Genomic DNA, 19,339 nt, shown 5'->3' with positions numbered 1-19,339 from the left:
TGCTTGATTTTAAGTACTGTGTGCAGACAGGCCTAGGCTATGGGTGGCCTTTTAGTTCACAGTTCTAATAAACCCATAAAAATGTGCCATTGGATAAGCTCAAAGCATCTAATCAAAGCATTGACTAAGTCGGTGTAGGTCTACGAGATCAAAAAGGTTGACGGGAAAATAATGCAATAGGAGGTAAAACAACAGGGGGGGAAATCTATTATTATTTTCAAGTTGTCATCTGACCCTACCACTGCCAAAAAAGACTTTATGCAACATGATCTAGACCTTCTGTTATCCATATTTGTTGATTGAAATTAAACAGAGACCTAATTAATTAGGTAGGCTATTAATTAATTAATTGGGTATTAATTGTATTAATATTTCCTGAATGAAGTTCATAGGCCTAAACCTACAGCATATCTTAAAATATATTTCCTAACTTTGTAAATTAAAGGACAATTCCCTTCAGAATTTACTATTGGATCTGATTGTTTCGCAGGCCTCGCAGTGATAGGCCTAACCATAGAATCGTTTTTATAGGCTATATTTTATTTAACTTTAAGTTGTAACCTATCCAACGACTTCAATTGTTGAAGTTTATGGATGCATTTGCTAAATGTAATTTCCTTTAACTAAATATCTGACGGGTGGTTGCTGGAATAATATCTACCATGCTCTGCTATCCTTGTTCTCCATAATCTTTGCTGTACATTTTATTATGTAGCAGTTTTTTTACCCACTATGCGTCAATGTTTCTTTTATATTCCGCGCATGCGCCCATCGTTCGACCTCTTCTCAGCGGAAGCATGCTGGCAAGCATGGACCCAGCCTACAACTGTTGCAGATTGTACGGTTTTGCGTTCAATTTAACAGGTAATTTGCGTCTTTCAAATCACCTTTCTTTATTTAGTAGTTAATGACATATGCATTGAGTTAAGATAATAAAACCTACTGGATTCTATTTTAGCCAACCTAAAGGTAATGGGCTAGCATGTTATCTGCTCACCAGTCCCTTTAACGTTAGCTAAACTGTCGGTGTAATCAGAGAATGTCTAATAAGGGTGTAATGTTCATTATGATGGATAGCAGTGAACTACAAAGCAATTACATTCAGTTCAATAACTGTTGGGAGGCAACGTTAACTTAATGATCAAGTTACCATGCGCAAGCACAATACCAGGAAACTGCCAGTGAACTAACGTTAGTAACTGGGCCTTTTTGCTTTGCCTTCTGTTATTAGTAGTAACGATTGATTGGATAGAAGTCAGCGGTATGTAACATTCTGTGGCATATTTTCCTTTAAGTGGACATGTTTCCTTTGCTTACTCAGTCTAAAATCTTCCACCATTAACGCTTGGCCACGTGTCGGGCAAATAGCCACATGGTATCCCTAGTATCCCTCGACACGCGTCGAGATGGATGGGAAGTAGTTCGGGCTCAAACACAAGATTTGTGAAAGACTATTTGTGTTTTTATCTGATGTACTGACATTTTATTTGCAGAGTGATGTACAATATTTATTGAAAGCATATTTTACATTAGGCGGATGTTAGCTGGAAACCCTTTTGATGCATTTCCGTCGGTATGGGTGGACCGCATAGTGAATCATGTTGGCCAACCAACCTTGTTATGGCGATTCGCACGAAGCCGCTTAACACTTGGTAATTAACAAGCAAAGTAAAATTATGACATGCTCAGCTGAAGGTCTAAATGTCCCAACTGCACCAGCCATAAATCATACTGGCAGCTCAGTATCCCTTTTCCATGAATAAATGGGCCCTTTGCCATTTAGGCTGACATTGTTAGGAGTGTCCCTCACTCTGGCCAGGTCTTGGAGGTCCCCTGTGTGTGTCCGCACCGCTGAGGGACTACCCCCACCTAACATGCTTCTGTAGGGGAAGAAGCTCAACTTCGGTGCCCTCTGAGGGGCAGCAGTCTTGGTAAAGGTCCTGACCTTGAGTTGCCTCAGCCCTACTGAGGCCATTGTGATGGCTTGAGCACAGGGCTGCTCCCAAGCTGTGGAACATGCGACCTTTGACCATCAGTGCATTTGTCATAGTTGTCCAATCAAGCCAAAGACCTATTGGCTGTTTCTTCAGTGCTGCTTATCTAGAAGTGGTGAAAAGTCAGTATTTTAAACACGAGAGACCACTAATTAATTTGTACCATTTTTTTGTTTTGTTGAGTCAATTAAGAGTAGTAAGAAAAACCTCATACCCCAACCGTAACATGATAATTTGACCAAGGAAATGAGAATAAATTGTGGTTTACCATCAGATGTAACTAAATAAAGCGTATACATATAATTGGTACTACTGTGTGAGGTAGTATTTTTTTACGTTGAGGAAGAGATTTGTCACTTATATGATTTTTGTTCCTATATTACAGATTTGGAGATGGGAGGTTCTGCTTTTCTACATTTGAGATGGCAGATGCTGGCAAAAGGTAATTCTAGATGTTAATGGCAGTCAAACACTCTGATATGGATGTGCATGGCATTTAGAGTTCTCATGACAACAGCTACGAATCATAAGTAATAAGAAATAAATATATTAAGTGCCTTTTCTATAATGATTATTTTCCACATTTTCGCCGTTTACCCATCTGGCCAAAAACTGGGATGGTGATGCTGTGATAAACTGAACTTGAACTTTGCTACTGTGGTTTAAACTGATAATTAAAGAGCTCTTCCATCATCTCAAAGATTTTTGTTCTTGGATTCTAGATGGCATTGACCAGGAGCAGCATTCTCTCTACCGGTGATGGCAGACTGTGAACACATGAGAATCATTACTCCTCAAAGCACTGATGACCAATGTATGTGTGTGTGAATTTAAAGTTGTGTTGCGGCCACGTCTACAGATCCTAAAACAAGTGTGCTTGAAAGTATTGTGAAGTGCTAGAGTTTTGCTGTTTTTAAATATGATGACTTTCACATTTTTGCCGTTTACCCGTCTGACCAAAAAGTGGGGTGGTGACACTGTGATCAGCTGATATTGAACCTTGCTTCTGTGGTTTGTGTTGATGACAAAAAAGGCTTGTCACTTAAGATTTAGTTTTTTGTATTACAGGTTACCCTGAGCAGGAGCAATATTCTCTCTGCATCTGTGACTGCAGAACATGAAAGGTGACACACTAATGATGGTGTGAGTATTACACATCTATGGATTGCATTATAATGTTATGACCACAGCTATAATCCATAATTTAAATGTTGCTGGGGTATGTTAAATGCTGCTCTTAATATGATGATTTTCCACATTTACGCCGTTTACCCATCTGACCAAAACTGGGGTGGTGATACTGTGATAAACTGAACTGGTAGCATGTTACTGTTTACATTGATGACCTCTCCAAGAAAGACTTAACAAATAAAGATTTTTGTTTTGGGTTTACAGATCCTGATCTTAAGGACTTCTCCGTCTGAGAGTGCAGAAGGTAATTTTAAAATATTTGAAAGTTTTCTCGTGTATACATTTAATTGGTACTACTGTGTATGGTTAGATTGAGGAAGAGGTTCGGTCACTTAAGATTTTTGTTCCTATATTACAGATTTGGAGAAGGGGAGATTCTGCTTCTTCACATATGAGATTGCAGATGGTTGCAGAAGGTAATTATAGATGTTAATGGCAGTCATACAAGGCATGTGCCCGGATGTGCATGCCATTTTAAAGTTCTCATGACAACAGCTACGAACCATAAGTAAACCTGGTGCACTAAAAAGAAAATGCTAAGTGGCGTTTCTATAATGATGATTTCCACATCTTCGCCGTTTACCCATCTGACCAAAAACTGGAGTAGTGATACTGTGATAAACTGAACTTGAACTTTGCTACTTTGGTTTGCACTGATAATTAAAGAGCTCTTCCATCACCTCAAAGGTTTTTGTTCTTGGATTCTAGATGGCATCGACCAGGAGCAACATTCTTTCTCATTGATGGCAGACTGTGGCAGAAGGTAACTTTAAAAAAGAACACGAGGAAATCATTACTTCTCAAAGCACTGATAAGCAAAATGTGTGTGTGAAATGTAAAGTTGTATTGGGGCTGTGTCTACAAATTATAAAACAAGTGTGCTTGAAAGTATTGTGAAGTGCTAGAGTTTTGCTGTATTTAAAATGATTTCCACATTTTTGCCGTTTACCCATCTGACCAAAAACTGGGGTGGTGACACTGTGATCAGCTGATATTGAACCTTGCTTCTCTGGTTTGTGTTGATGACAAAAAAGGCTTGTCACTTAAGATTTAGTTTTTTGTATTACAGGTTACCCTGAGCAGGAGCAATATTCTCTCTGCATCTGTGACTGCAGAACATGGAAGGTGACACACTAATGATGGTGTGAGTATTACACATCTATGGATTGCATTATAATGTTGTGACCACAGCTATAATCCATAATTTAAATGTTGCTCTTAATATGATGATTTTCCACATTTACGCCGTTTACCCATCTGACCATAAACTGGGGTGGTGATACTGTGATAAACTGAACTGGTAGCATGTTACTGTTTACATTGATGACCTCTCCAAGAAAGACTTAACAAATAAAGATTTTTGTTTTGGGTTTACAGATCCTGATCTTAAGGACTTCTCCGTCTGAGAGTGCAGAAGGTAATTTTAAAATATTTGAAAGTTTTCTCGTGTATAAATTTAATTGGTACTACTCTGTATGGTAGTATGGTTACATTGAGGAAGAGGTTCTGTCACTTAAGATTATTTTTCCTATATTACAGATTTGGAGAAGGAGATACTGCTTTTCTACATCTGAGATTGCAGATGGTTGCAGAAGGTAATTATAGGTGTTGATGGCAGTCATACACTCTGATATGGATGTGCATGGCATTTTAAAGTTCTCATGACAACAGCTACAAACCATAACTAAATCTAGTGCACAAAATATGTTAAGTGCCGTTTCTGTAATGATGATTTCCACATCTTCGCCGTTTACCCATCTGACCAAAAACTGGGATGGTGATACTGTGATAAACTGAACTTGAACTTTGCTACTGTGGTGTGCGCTGATAATTTAAAGAGCTCTTCCATCACCTCAAAGATTTTTGTTCTTGGATTCTAGATGGCATCGACCAGGAGCAACGTTCTCTCTATCTGTGACTGCAGACTGTGGCAGAAGGTAACTTTAAAAAAGAATGGGAATCATTACTCCTCAAAGCACTGATTGTGGCCAAATCTACAAATCACAAAACAAGTGTGCGTGAAAGTATTGTGAAGTGCTAGAGTTTTTAAATATGATGATTTCACATTTACGCCGTTTACCCATCTGACCAAAAACTGGGGTGGTGACACTGTGATGAGCTGATATTGAACCTTGCTACTGTTTACATTGATGGCCTCTCCAGGAAAGTCAGACACTAAAGAGTTTTGTTTTGGGTTTGCAGATCCTGATCTTGAGGAATTTCTTCTCCATCTGAGAGTGCAGAAGGTAACTTTAAAAATGGTTTTCTTGTCAAACTGATGCTGTACACGCATAATAAAGTAGTTTACATTTTGTTTGGCACATCTGATCAAACACTGGTGTGTGGTGACACTAGGATAAACTGAACTGACATGTATTTATAGTAGCAGATGACCTAATTTCTAAGTAATGTATGCATTCTAATTTGGAATTAATGTATGCATTCCCTCTAAGACTGCAGGATGGAAGAGTCTCCTGTTTGGTGAAGGTGTACAGATGGTGGCAACACTGCAGGTCAGTTTTATGATACGCAGATGACTGTTTTACTATATCAGCGGCCTCATCTGTCTGCAAAGATCTGATGGCACTTAGATAATTCACATGTAGTAGTAGTACCATATCAAATTGGGGTGGTGAACCTATTTAATCACTTAAATTGTGGAAGTAATTTTTAAACTGGCTGAGCTTACCCATATTTACTTTGTTTGTAGGCGAGTCATAGGATGAGGACTAGGCTGTGCCCAAGCTACTGGCTAAAGGTAATTTGAAATATTATTGAATGAAGGCCTTTCCATACTTAACCCCACAGTGTTAATCTTACTGATTCTCTGTAGTCTTTGCATTATGATGATTCACTTTTGCCGTTTACCCATCTGACTAACAGGGTGGTGACATTGTGACAAACTGAATTGGCTACTAAAAATTGTTGGTATAAATTAAATGTTGTGAGATCAGATCACTGATGCATGCTTTTTTTTTTTATCCCCACATATAGGTTGCTTTGATTTTGGGGATTTCTATGTGGCCCCTTGAAGATGATCCATTTGAGAAATGAGACTTGCCATGGTCACTATTTTCATCTTGTGAAAAACAGTGAATTTTCTGTCAGAGGAAGAAAGTTATTGCACACTAATCATTCCAATGTTTTGGATTAAATGTTTTTAATACACCTTACAATTATTACAATTTCCATGTTGTAAACCTGTATTTGGTCAGAGATGTGGGAAAAGATTTTCAAAAAAGTCTATTTTAACTGAAGACTGAACATATTTATTTAAGGTATTTAACAAATATAATTATTTATAGTTTCATTTGATATTTTTCCTCCCAAGCTTTGTGATTTTGGTTCTTGCTTATACATTTCAATCTCAACATTTTATTGAGCAATTGGCTTGACCATTTTATTTCAGTCATGCATTTTGAAATGTTAAGCTGGAAGTATGGGGTAATTCTATGTACATTAATGGTTTTAATAATACATAAATTAGAAAAGTTACAATAAATAATAATATTGCTAATTAAAAGTATGCACACTTTAAATAAATACTTTACGTAGTGTAAATGTAATAAATAAATTCTTAATGGTAAAAATATTTCCCCTCCTATCTATTATCTGGTCAGTGTCCTCATCCGAACGTGGCCTCCTTTTCTGGCCTAATAAAATAACCTCTAAAAGTACGTCCTGTGCCCCAGCTACCTTCTCTCTGCTGTGGAGTGCAGAGCTACTCCTCGGTGATGTAGCTGGCGGCCCCGGGTGCGTAGGCGTACACAAACTGAAGGACCTGCTGGTGCAGCTCCTCCAGGGCAACGTCCCGTCTCTGCAGAGACTCCAGGTCGTGGAGATCACAGGGAAAGACGGCGTCCGGTGGAATAACAAGCGCCGAGACCCCTGCACTCCCATAGCAGACACACACACACAGCTCATAAGCACAAACTAGGTGGACTGCTTTAAGAGCTGACCTACCAATCATCCTAATCTAATATTAGGAGTAGGGTTTTTGCCTGACCATTGCATTAACCTTGACCTAAAACCACACAAAAAGTAAATTACAGGTTGTTTCAGGGATGGATATGATTTGGGTCTCACCATGCTTTAGCGTGATGGAGTTCTCACAGAGCAGTACAGCAATGAGGGCATCTTCCTCCATAACCTGGTTCCTTAGGCTCAGTTTACTGTGTGCCTCGGCCAGTGCAATCCTGAAGCCAATGCAGAGAGGCCAGCTGAATGACTGTTAGGAGTCCTCATAAACTCAGGTTACAGTAAACCCTGCTACTGCTTCCTTGCGCTCTGACCTTCACTCGGCTTCACACACATACACAACGACCATGAAAAAGCAACTGGTTCTTGTCTCAGTATAATCTGACACAACACTGAAAGGTTTTTTAAAACATTTTGCAAGGCAACATAAAAAATTGGCCTCACTTGACATTGCTTTGGAAGAGTTGAAAGGAAGGGGTGAAAAAGCAATCAATTTGGTGGATGACTTATAGAACAACCCCATCTAGTGGCTATATAAAGTATCACAAATTAGTACTCAAACCGACTTGAGCAGAGGCTCTCCACATTTTGTGACTTCATCCCAAATGTCCCCGCTTACAGTGTCTTGCAGTGCATCAACAAATTCAGGGTGTTATTAAATTGTAGGGTATACCATACATTACAGACCTATTGAAATTCTACTTCTGCTTTATACCTTATGGAAAGTGTCCACAAGTCTTTAAAAAGCGCTACTGTATTATATACTGTTTATACTGTACTATAAACATACTATAACCATTCTGCAACACTTACAGTAGTTTGATGGAGGCAACTGACACAGAGGAGCCTTGCGTGGTGTCGGAGCGGACTCTACGACTGGCCATGTAGTAGCCATGGATCATCTTCTCCGCCTGCGGGCTCATCTCTACCTGTAGACTCCGTGCAAAGGCCAGGAGCTAGAGAGGGGAGCCCAATATCAATTCTATACAGTTCCATTTTTATTTTATTGACTTGTATAACAGTTTCAACAATAGACATGGGCCTCAAATTTAAATGACAAAGTGCAAGGTCTAAAGTCTAAAGCTAATTTAACACCTAGGCAATATATTTTTGCTAATTTATTACCATGAGTAAAATCCTAATTGGTGGGTCAGCTCCATACTCCTCATGAAGACACTTTGCCTGTTGCCTCACATCGATATGAGGGCCTACTGTCTCAAAGTGTTTTACTGAGCTCAAAGCCACACCCATCTCTGTCCATCTGTACCTGCTAGGAGCAGACTCAGGAGCGGACCTGGCCCTGATAGGGGTACTGTGCAGTTTCCATTGTCTTCAAGGGTTACTTTACCCTATTATTACATAGTATTACTTTGCTTTCAAAACAAGGGTGCGTTAAGCTGCTGGAAACACATGAGAACGTGCGGTCGCCATGTTATTGGTTCTACTAATCTAATTGTAATGGAACAGGAAGGAAAGTATGTAGGAGCTTCCTCCTCTTAATTTCTAATGTATGATCCCTGCTATGGCAATGGATCTCCTATTCAAACAGGAAAACTGAGGCACAAACGCACGTCAGGCTTAATCAGTAGTGGCTTCTGCTCATTAGTCACTGCAGCCACAGGAAATGCGAGGGGTCAAGTCGAACGGGATCATCGAAAGTCAAGAATTCATTTCCATTTGCCTGCCACATGTCTGTGGTCTAACGTTACCTCCTTGTAGTCTTGTGTGGTAAACTGCATGCAGGCTGGGTAGAGAGGCTCCCCTGGCTGGATGGCCTGCCTAAGAGTGTGCACCGTTATTGGGAGAGAGACCGGATGTCCCCCCAGGTCTCGACACTGAATCATCAGGCCAAACGTCTCGGCTACCTTAGGTGGGACTGAACCGATCTCCTACAGTGTGGAGCAGATAGATTTCCATTGCATCAAAACTGTAGGAATTGCAGTGAGCAATAATTTGCAATTATGCCTTTCACAATAACATACCAGATACTAGTGTGAGTGTACCACTAGTATCTATTGCTCTTCTATGCTTTTATTTGCTATTACTGTTTGCTTGTGTTTATGTAAAGCACATTGAATGACCTCTGTGTATGAAATGTGCTCTATAAATAAACTTGACTTGACTACCAGAGGACTCGTGTACCAGAGGACTTTTTTCAAGGGGAAATGACTGTGATTGTCTATGCTTTTGTCTGTGGCTAAATTAAGCCTTGGGTGTTTGCATTAGTGAGAGCTATTAGGCCCCTCCTGAAGAGTGTGTCTATTGTATCCACTTCCTGTATCAGAATGTGCCCTAAATATGGACCATGAGGTCAGAGAGAAAGCAAGCCTCTGGAATGTGAACTATGTCATCTTGAAAAGTGTTAACTTTTGACAAGTAGGACGTGGTGCGTCACTGAAATGTGCTTCGACATAACAGTCTGAAAGCATTGTTTGGCTTCTTAGACAAGTGCTATTTCAAGAAAAAGTCCTTGTATATGGCTCTAGAGGCATTTCTTAGTAAAAGTTGGGAACAGGACTTTTTATCATATTTAACATGTGCTGAATCCAACTAGCCCTGTTCCCAAGCAGAATTTTGAGTTTTTGACCATCTAATTAGCATCAACAAAATGGCTGCCAAAATGGCGATTTTGGGCACTTTCTTCGGACGGGCATCATTATACCATGTAAATAAATTAATATTGTTCACATCTGTGCATCTGAGAAATCTCCCGTGGGCAATAAATAAAAAGTAAAGGCTATGAAAAATATAAAAATGCAAAAAAAAACTATTATTATGCTAATTAGCCTTATTGTCACCTCATTAACCATACTCTTGACTATGTTTACGGTCCTCTTTGGCAAAGAGTCTTCATTGGTAAACATCTTCGTGGTGGGTGGACACGTGTTTGGTGTTTAAAATCATTGGAGTTCCTTAACTAATCACGAACAACTGTTAACTAACAAGCTACCATCATATCCTTGATTCCAAATGTGAAAGATGGCCAGCAGTCACATGTTTCATTTGATTAGATTATCTTAGATTAGATTCACCTACATTGTCATTGTGCAGAGTACTGAAAAAATATAAGTGTATGTGCAGTATGAACAGTATAAATATCAGTAGAATATCGCTGTGTTTAAGTGTAATTACAGTATGTACATTTATAAATATAAATAGAATACTATGGGTGGGATAGGGCCAAAATGTTCGGCTCCTTGTTGTCGTCCCTGTGAAGGTTGCCATCGACATGGACACCTCAACAGGCACAGGCAAGGAGGCACCGGGGGGGATGGAGGGGATGTGAGGAACCAGTGATGCGTTGAGCAGTTTTCACCATCCTCTGCCGTGGTTTCCGGTCGGAGGCAGAGCAGTGACAGTTGGTGAGGATGCTCTCAATGGTGCAGCGGTAGAGGTTTAGAAGTTCACCAGGATCTGAGGAGAGAGGTTGTGTTCTTTAGTCTCCAGGAAGAAGAGATGCTGGTGAGCCTTTTTGATCAAGGTAGAGGTGTTGAGGGTCCAAGAGAGGTCCACAGAGATGTGGACACCCAGAAACATGAACTGGTGACATGCTCCACCTCAGTCCTGTTGATGAGGATGGGGCTTTGTGTGCTAGCTTTTGACTTCCTGAAGTCCACAATGAGGTATTTGGTCCTCTTGGTGTTAAGAGCCAGGTTTTTAGGTGCTGGACCTCCTCCCTGCAGGCCGTCTCATTATTGTTGCTGATGAGAGCAATCACAGTAGTGTTGTCTGCAAACTTGACAATGGTGTTAGAGCCATATACAGGTATGCAGTTGTAGGTGAAGAGGGAGTAAAGGAGGGCTCAGCACACGCCGGTGTTCAGGGTGAGGGTTGAATGGGTGAGGTTATCTAATCTAACAGACTGCGGTCTGTTGGTTAGGAGGTCCAGAATCTAGTTTCAGAGGGAGGTATTAATGCCCAGTTCACTGAGTTTGGTGATCAGTTTGGAGGGGATAATGGTGCTGAACTGAAGTCAATGAACAGCATATTCACATACGTAGGTGTTGCTATTGTCAAGGAGGGACAGGGCGGAGTGAATTGCCGTAAAGATGGCATCCTCTGTGCTCCTGTTCTGGCAAATTCTCTTGAAGCACTCTATACTGCAAACAAAATCTACCTCTGGGTACAAATAAAGTAACTTGAACTTGCACTAGTTATAAAGTTATTCATCTAGCTATTAATTCACAGGACATTCAATCATTTTACTAACACAAAGGTTATGAAGAAATATGGGTAACACTTTATGGTAAAGGTACATGAATTATCATGATTTAATGCATTAATTAATTCATGATTTATGCATTACTTCATTCCTTTATATCCTATGAATCATCAGGAATTGACAGGAATTTATATACTCTCATTCATGATGACCTCATGTATGAACAACACATCAACTAAAGCATTAGGTGTGATGGGTATATCATTATGATTTATGATTTCTTAAGCATGATCATCATGATTACATGAATTTTAGGTTAATTGGTCATGCATTCATCATGTCTGTGGCCCCTCAACTAAAGTAGTGAATAATGGCATGTGTTTAGAAAACTCTAAAGTTATGTTCAAATCAGAATTTGAGCAGTGATGACCACATTTTTGGCAGAAAAATAAATAGTCATTATCATGCTTAATACATCATAATTCATAATGATGTGCCCACCGTACCTAATACTTTAGTAATGTGTTCATGTATGAGGTCACAAATGACAAACTACGAACTCAGTAAATTCCTGATGATTAATTAGATATTAATGAATGAAGTAATACATAAATCATTAATTAATTCATGCATGAATTCATGATAATTCATGTACCCTTACTGTAAAGTGTTACCGAAATGGGTAAAGGCCTATGTAACTTACTCCAAGACTACATACATTACCAACTTAATTCACTTCAATTATGTAAAATGTAATGTAAATCAGGTTTTATGGCCAAGTATACTTGCGTATACAAGGAATTTGGTCTCTGCATGTATCCCATCCGTGAATTAGTGAACACACAGGTCACACATTGAAGCACACATTAACCTGGAGCAGTGAGATGCCTTGCTACAGTGATGCTCGGGGAGCAGTGAGGGGTTAGGTGCCTTGCTCAAGGGCACTTTTTTTCCTACTGGTCGGGGATCGAACCGGCAACCCTTTGGTTTCAAGCCCGAAACCCTCAAAAAACATAAGACTCATTCGTCAAATACCGTGTGCCTGCTCAGTTATAAAATTTTAACAATTCAATTTTTCAAAGGTTTTTTCAGGTAATTGACATAGGCATAATATAGATTGTTTTTCTTTTTTTCACAGCCTGTATCCTTGATCTATTGGCCAAGGGAGATTTCTGTGAACAATATGAATTAATTTACATGGTATAATGACATCCTCCCAAAGAAAGTGCCTAAAATCGCCATTTTGGCAACCATTTTGTTTATGCTAATTAGATGGTCATAAACTCAAAATTCAGCTTGGGAACAGGGCTAGTTGGATTCAGCACACCTTAATTATGTTAAAAAGTCCTGTTCCCAACTTTTACTAAAAAATGCCTTTAGGAAGCACATATCTCAAAAATATCTCCTGTCTATCTTGTCCAATCATGTCCATACATCCAAGCTAACCATGAAAAATATCCCTCACCGCTGCTGAAGTGACAACAATAGGATCATCACAACGGAAAGAGACACAAATGCAAAGACATGACAAGAAAGCATTTTTGAATTAGCCACTTGTCCGTCATCTATTGACGTGCTACTTCAACCACTCACATCGAAGCCAACCCGTGACGCTGATAACAGTCGCTTCTACGCTATGTCACATCTATGAAACTCCCGCCCTGCGTCCTGATTGGCTGTACCATAAAATCGGTTGCAGAAATCACTCTCAATGGAAGAGGTCCCAGTGACTGTGAGTGAAGCTAGGTGGAGCTAAGCAGAACGAAATTCATCTGGCTAGGGTCAGGTTACAATAAACATGCTTCATACTGCAGAAACGATATGATAGACTGGTTTATAGAAAATGACCTCGCTGCACATTTATATATTTATTTCTATGACCTTATACAAGCACATTATCTGTGTGTATTGTATTCCTGCCAAATTGGTTAAAACAAAAATGATTCACTCCTAATTCCTGATTATAATATAATGACATTTAAATGTAATGTATATCTAAATACAAAATTAGTCAAGACCAGCTGTGATACTCGGGACAGATAATGCAGACTGAGGATCCGATGCAAGCCTACCACTGAGCCCAAGGCTACGGTGTCGTTTTTGGCTGACTTCTTTGAGGTAGTGGCCGTGTTGGCCAGCGCCCAGAAGTTACACTGCAGGGGGAAGGAGAGCTGCAGGTCAGAGTCCTCTCCGTACTTCTTCCCAGGGATGAAGACGGACACTGCCCTGCTCTCCAGGCCTATGGTAAGATCAGGAACAGGAAAATGGCTCGAAATAGCTAGTGGCATAGATCCACAGTAACCCAGGGATCATGGATCTGTACTTCAACTTCAATTCCTTCCAGAAGACTGTCAACTTCAATTCTTCCCAGAAGACAGAAATAAACAATGTTCTGTCCTCTCATGATTTCACAATTTAATTCTATTGTTCATTTTCTGTGATTATTTCCTTAAAGGAATGGTTTTGCACTGATTTACACTGTCAATATGAGAGAATGACTCATTATGTTCTGAATTGATCACACTACATAAAACCCACACAATCACATATAAACTTAACCAAAAAAAACTGTTGGCTTCTGAGTATTCATGATTGACTATCAAGCTACAGTACCTTAATTACAGTAGGACAAGAAACTACAAAGAGGCATCTAAGTGGCCTCAAGTACCTGACTGGAGGGCGTCCATCTTGTCCTTCCTGTAGATGCTGAGGTCACCTAGTAGGCACACCCCTCCAGTGGCCAGCAGGGCAGAGCCGGCGTGGATGTTTGCTGTGCCAACGCCATGCTCGTCCTTCGACAGCAACGAGAACAGCTCTCCTGTGGCGTGGTGGCGGACGCCACGCGCGGCCAGGGCTAGACTATACGTCATGAGCCTGAAGTACACAAGCAAACAAGTGCGCCCTTCATGACTGGACCTCATCCATACAGCTTTAAGTCATAATAAAGCTAGTAGTGTTCCAGTGTCTGATTATAATGGAAAGTCAGTCACTTTCTGTCATATTCATGATATCCATTCAGTGTTTACTAGCACTGGTCGGTCTGTCTGTCTATCTATCTATCTATCTAGTCATCAGTCTACCAAACTTAGTGTTGGTGTTTACAGAACCTGTCTATGATGAGAGTATCGCTGGTCAGTGCCAGCACATCCAGCCACGTGTGTGAGTCCAGGCCTGTGTCTCCACTATGAACCAGGCTCAGCAGAAGACCCAGCTTCAGGGTGGTGTAGAGGCCTGGTGGAACCACCTGGGCACCGAATGAGTTGGTCACCACAGCAGAGAACCTCCATGGAGACCCGCCCATGGACATAAACAAAGCCTGGAAGTTTTTACTGACTTTGCAGGGATCTAGGTAATATACAAATGAGAATGAAGGATTAGAACCTAATTTGATACTATTATCCCAAGATTACCCTAACACTTTTCAATATAAAGAAATATAAATATATTATAACATAAAGGCAACAAAGTTAACCTAGTATAACCAGTGAAAGCTGAATTGGGAGCAACTGACAGGCGGTGCCAGGCTACAGGCTATTGGCCTAGGCTAATACAGATCATTAACTTGTTTAGCAATATGCACTGGTCCTGTTAAATAAACCAGAAAATAATTGGCATAAATAAATAAAATAGAGATGGTAGAGCGAGAATGTCATGTCATCAGGAATGCTAAAGTGGGTCCTTACTCTCTGGCATCCACGGCTGAATGCTGCTGGCCTCCACGCTCCAGGTGACAGTGGGCCACTGGTGGACGTGCGCCGGAATGCCCACCACCCTGTAGAGTCGTCCGATTCTCATGGAGTTGCACAGTTCATCTAATCATTAAGAAACTAAACAATAACAGTCCAGGGGAGAGTTGTTCTCGCTGATTATTTAACAGCCGTGCATGCCACCTAGCGCGGCTGCCAAAAGAAACAAAGCGTGGTTTTGTGAACAAAGATCCCACTATGTGTGCTGCTAGCTAATGAGTGTTCCTTACCTTTTTTAACATATATGTTTAGTAACTGGAGCCAAATGTATTGAATTCCTCTCTTAGACTGGGTCAACAGCATATGCTAATACTGGCACCGAGAATAGACAGGCCCCCAAGAGACCTGACTGGACAATATTATTGGAAGGGACAAGAACACTCAATATTACACTGGGGGCAACTGCATGGCAGCCAGCCCCAGAGTCTATTTATTTGAAGTCTCTAAAAGGCTCTGTGTCTAAAAAGTTCATTTAAGAATATGGAGTAAATTGCAGACATCTTTTTTCCAACCCTAAAGTAGTTTACCTGATTGTGTTCACCCCAAAGAATTTCATGTCTCACAAGAATCTGGAAGCATTGAAAGTGGTGAGCAAACTAAGGGGATTTTCAAAATGACATTTACCAGTGAAGCCGCTAGACTTCAATGAGCCTGTCCGCATGGGAAGTGTACCATAATAAAAGACCTTCTGCTGAATGCATCTAACATGGAAAACTAAAGCCTAGTGACATCCCCCAAACACCAGTACTGACAAGTACAGAAATGCAGCTGTGGATAGATACCTCTCAGGAACAGGGTGACAGACTGATATCTGAGCGAGGAAGGTGGGTGAACTCCCAGCACATCCAGTGCATCAACATGTATCAGTTCCACCAGCTGCTTATCTGTAACAGTAACAGAACATTTCCCACTGGTCTCCATCTCACCGCTCATGCCTAAATCAACACTTCTACTTTAACGTGCACACACTTTCTTTTGAAATGCTGCCTGCTTAGATTGGCTCATTTAACGAGGTGTGTCCACTAGGTGCCGGACCAGACTGGCTCACCCCCCAGCACTCTGGACTTGACGTCCTCTTTAAGTGGCGAGGAGCAGAGGAGGCAGGTGAAGTCACTCCTGACTGTGGCCGTCTCTGTGGCTCCTGGGGCGTGCACTCGAATGTGATGAAATCCTGTAGATCAGAGGAGCCAAGATCCATCAGTGCAGAGACCAAGAAAGTTATAGAAAAGAAAAATGTGTATCAGGGGAATCTAGCATATGCATGGACACTGCCAAGGTGAGTGATCCATGACAAATAAATGCATAAATGAAGCCCCTACTCAAAAATGTCTAGATCAGGGGTCTCAAACTCCTGGGCCGCGTCCGGCCCAATTCCGGCCCGCGACCTATGTCAAAATAATAATGTAATCCGGCCCTTGAGGGTATTTTTTAATTGCGACAAACAACGATACTGATTAAAATAGACGATAGATCCAAGTACGGTGACAAATCTCATTTGTACTCTCCTCCATTATTTGCTAGACATCCAGAGCTTGATTCAAACCAAAATCGCTGCACAACGTTTTCAGGAAATACTTGTATTACACGCGAGAAACACGAAGACGTGCATTTGTAATGACGCGGAAGCGATGCAATAGTTTTGCACAAATTGAAGCAGACATAGCAGGCCTACACCAAATGTTGAAAAACGTTCACGTGTGATGAAGTCTTGGGTAGGCTATGTTATTCACCTATTCTGATTCTGAAGGAGAATATCCTGTTGGAGATTATGATCGATCGTCTATTGACAGTGAAGGCGTGAATGGAGGTGCGTCTTTTCGCGTATACCACGGTGTCCACCATGCTTATTTCGACCCTAAGCCCAACATAGCTTGGAGGTTGCAGTGGTAATCGTGATGATAAGTGTCCGTAATGGACGTGCTACAGACAGCAGGGGTTGTAGAAATAGGGCTTTGAAGAACTACAAAGTCACCCACGATATAGGAACTGATTTGACCAGGATACTTTATTGTAGGCCTTGTGGTATCGTTGGTATACATCTTAGGTGTTTTCCTGTTAATTTGTTATGTGGGTAATATGACAAAAAAGAAAGTAAATCTGTTCAAATATGTTCATCCAGTATTTACTGAAAGGTGCATAATTTGCTTGCCATCCAGTGGCAAATTAAATGGGTAAATGTACCCCCTTCATAAACTTTTGTTTATACTCAAAGATTTTTACATTTACAGCAGGACTTTATCTCTGACCACTTTCAAGCCATGGCCTTTTTAAATTTTGATATAAAAATCCAATGGTTGCTTTCTTAACCCTGATGCCTAGTTTGCCAGGTTTAAAACAGTTATGAGGGGAAAATATTTTTATTTGGTGTGAAACACACACATAGGCCTACCTGTTTTTATGCTTTTTTGTTTGTTTTTATAATTTCTATTAATATTTATTTATTCATTATTTTATTTATAAGCTAAGGTTGCTAGCACAGGTGTCTAAAAATAGATTTAAAAAAAGTCTTGCACTTTCTGTTTGTAGTTTTGTGTTTGAAAATACAGTATTTGAAAAAAAAAAAAAAACGTTGCATTTTAGGAAAAACCCGTTCTTTTTTTGTATTATTCTTTAACACTGACGTGGCCCTCCAACGAGATGACATTGGCAAAAGTGGCCCCCAGCTCATTTGAGTTTGAGACCCCTGGTCTAGATAGTGTAGCAGCTATTCAAGAGTAAAACCATCCTGATAGACCATTGTTCTAGCTTCATATTCGATCATTGGTTGAGAGTAATACCTTCAGCACCTGAGCAGTCCTCATTCGAACAAAGGAACCGAGCCCCCTGTGTGTATTTTGTGACCCGTGTCATGGCAATTACGAGGCCCTCCATGGCCATAGGTCGCATTGGTCCATAGCCCCTTGGAAATTCGCAAAGACTCAATTGATAGTTGGGAAATGGGGGCAGGTGAGTTACTTTCAAGACAACATTTACCTGAGAAAAGGAATGAAACTGTTCTCATTTAGACAGTTTACAATTAAGCCAATATTATAAGGCCCATTTTTTGTTTCAAATAATGGCCCCAATAACCCAACGTGAGATGATCACCTGACTTTCCGTATGAATTTGGTCCAAAAGTGACAGTGTTTTAATGGACAAAAAGCAAACCTGGATGATTGGAGAAGACACATGACTGTTAGAACAGTGAGACCACACTTAACAAACTAACAGGTTTATTCTGTGACCCTAAATAGGACAGGCTGGGCTAACGTTACTTACCGACCGAAACAAGGCTCTGGCTTTCAGTGGGTCATGTAAAACAATGTCCCCTAATCTGCCATCTAGTTCAATCAGGTCGGTGGGGTTCACATGAAAACTGAAGCGATAGACGGCATCCATCTGAGGGGATTCTACAGGGCACGTCCAGAAAAGACAGCTAAATTAAGCTCTAACATTAACTTTAGTGGTGTAACGTTAGTCACTGTAGTGTTATCTTTTCACAGGTTTAATGTGGTTCAAGAATTAAATCACAGTGACCGGAGAACGAACGGCAACTGACTGCCATGTAAGGTTACCATTGAAAGTAGGACTAATGCATGATACAATGAATGAACGGTAACGTTAAGTTAACGCAAACTAACTTGTTCGCTAGCCAGTAACGTTAACGTTAGCTAAATTCTCAAAGACTATGTTAAAATTGATTTTAAAAGTCAGATTCAGCTCACCTTTAAATGATTTACAGTCATCTAAAAGCTGTTGAAGCCCACCAGTCTTGTCTAAATACGAAACTATTGCTTCTTTCAAGGATAGAATATCCTCCATTATCATTTTTCTTATCAAAGATTCTAGTCTGCTCTTATTGTGGTCGTAGCCCAGGGGTCTCAAACTCCCGACCCGCGGGCCAAATCCGGCCCAATTCCGGCCCGCGACCTATGTCAAAATAATAATGTAATCCGGCCCTTGAGGGTATTTTTTAATTGCGACAAACAACGATACTGATTAAAATAGACGATAGATCCAAGTACGGTGACAAATCTCATTTGTACTCTCCTCCATTATTTGCTAGACATCCTTGATTCAAACCAAAATCGCTGCACAACGTTTTCAGGAAATACTTGTATTACACGCGAGAAACACGAAGACGTGCATTTGTAATGACGCGGAAGCGATGCAATAGTTTTGCACAAATTGAAGCAGACATGTCAGGCTACAGGCCTACACCAAATGTTGAAAAACGTTCACGTGTGATGGAGTCTTGGGTAGGCTATGTTATTCACCTATTCTGATTC

General features: G+C 40.5%; 1 protein-coding gene and 1 long non-coding RNA gene across 4 annotated transcripts; one reads left to right on the top strand and one right to left on the bottom strand.

Annotated features, from left to right (window-relative positions):
• Positions 1-773: 773 nt before the first annotated feature.
• Positions 774-6,373, top strand: LOC143131340 (uncharacterized). Of its 3 annotated transcripts, none has more exons than XR_012988095.1 (15): positions 774-864; positions 2,380-2,436; positions 2,717-2,808; positions 3,063-3,118; positions 3,390-3,429; positions 3,544-3,601; positions 3,894-3,948; positions 4,255-4,329; positions 4,563-4,602; positions 4,725-4,780; positions 5,066-5,122; positions 5,388-5,431; positions 5,639-5,698; positions 5,896-5,943; positions 6,180-6,373. It is a non-coding gene; the product is annotated as an uncharacterized LOC143131340 (long non-coding RNA). The 3 variants fall into 3 exon arrangements; XR_012988093.1 differs by having other exon boundaries at positions 3,063-3,137; XR_012988094.1 differs by having other exon boundaries at positions 3,063-3,137; positions 3,873-3,948.
• Positions 6,374-6,509: 136 nt separating this feature from the next.
• mcmdc2 (minichromosome maintenance domain containing 2) lies at positions 6,510-18,893 on the bottom strand. Its single transcript, XM_076290897.1, has 14 exons — positions 18,776-18,893; positions 18,330-18,460; positions 18,159-18,218; positions 17,849-18,044; positions 16,120-16,242; positions 15,854-15,955; positions 15,009-15,137; positions 14,433-14,670; positions 13,994-14,199; positions 13,398-13,564; positions 8,873-9,052; positions 7,977-8,119; positions 7,272-7,381; positions 6,510-7,073 (listed from the first exon to the last, which is right to left on the bottom strand). The coding sequence occupies exons 1-14, from the start codon at positions 18,876-18,878 to the stop codon at positions 6,907-6,909; spliced, it is 2,055 nt and encodes a 684-aa protein (XP_076147012.1). The 5' UTR covers positions 18,879-18,893; the 3' UTR covers positions 6,510-6,906.
• Between the last annotated feature and the right edge of the window lie 446 nt (positions 18,894-19,339).

The sequence above is a fragment of the Alosa pseudoharengus genome, unplaced genomic scaffold (assembly GCF_046254945.1).
Source record: "Alosa pseudoharengus isolate Yale_2024_CS ecotype anadromous, Long Island Sound unplaced genomic scaffold, YU_APseudo_1.1 YU_APseudo_1.1_scf_18, whole genome shotgun sequence".
NCBI lineage: Eukaryota > Metazoa > Chordata > Actinopteri > Clupeiformes > Clupeidae > Alosa > Alosa pseudoharengus.
Note: the sequence above shows the minus strand (reverse complement) of the source record. Positions and strands in the feature narration are given on the sequence as shown.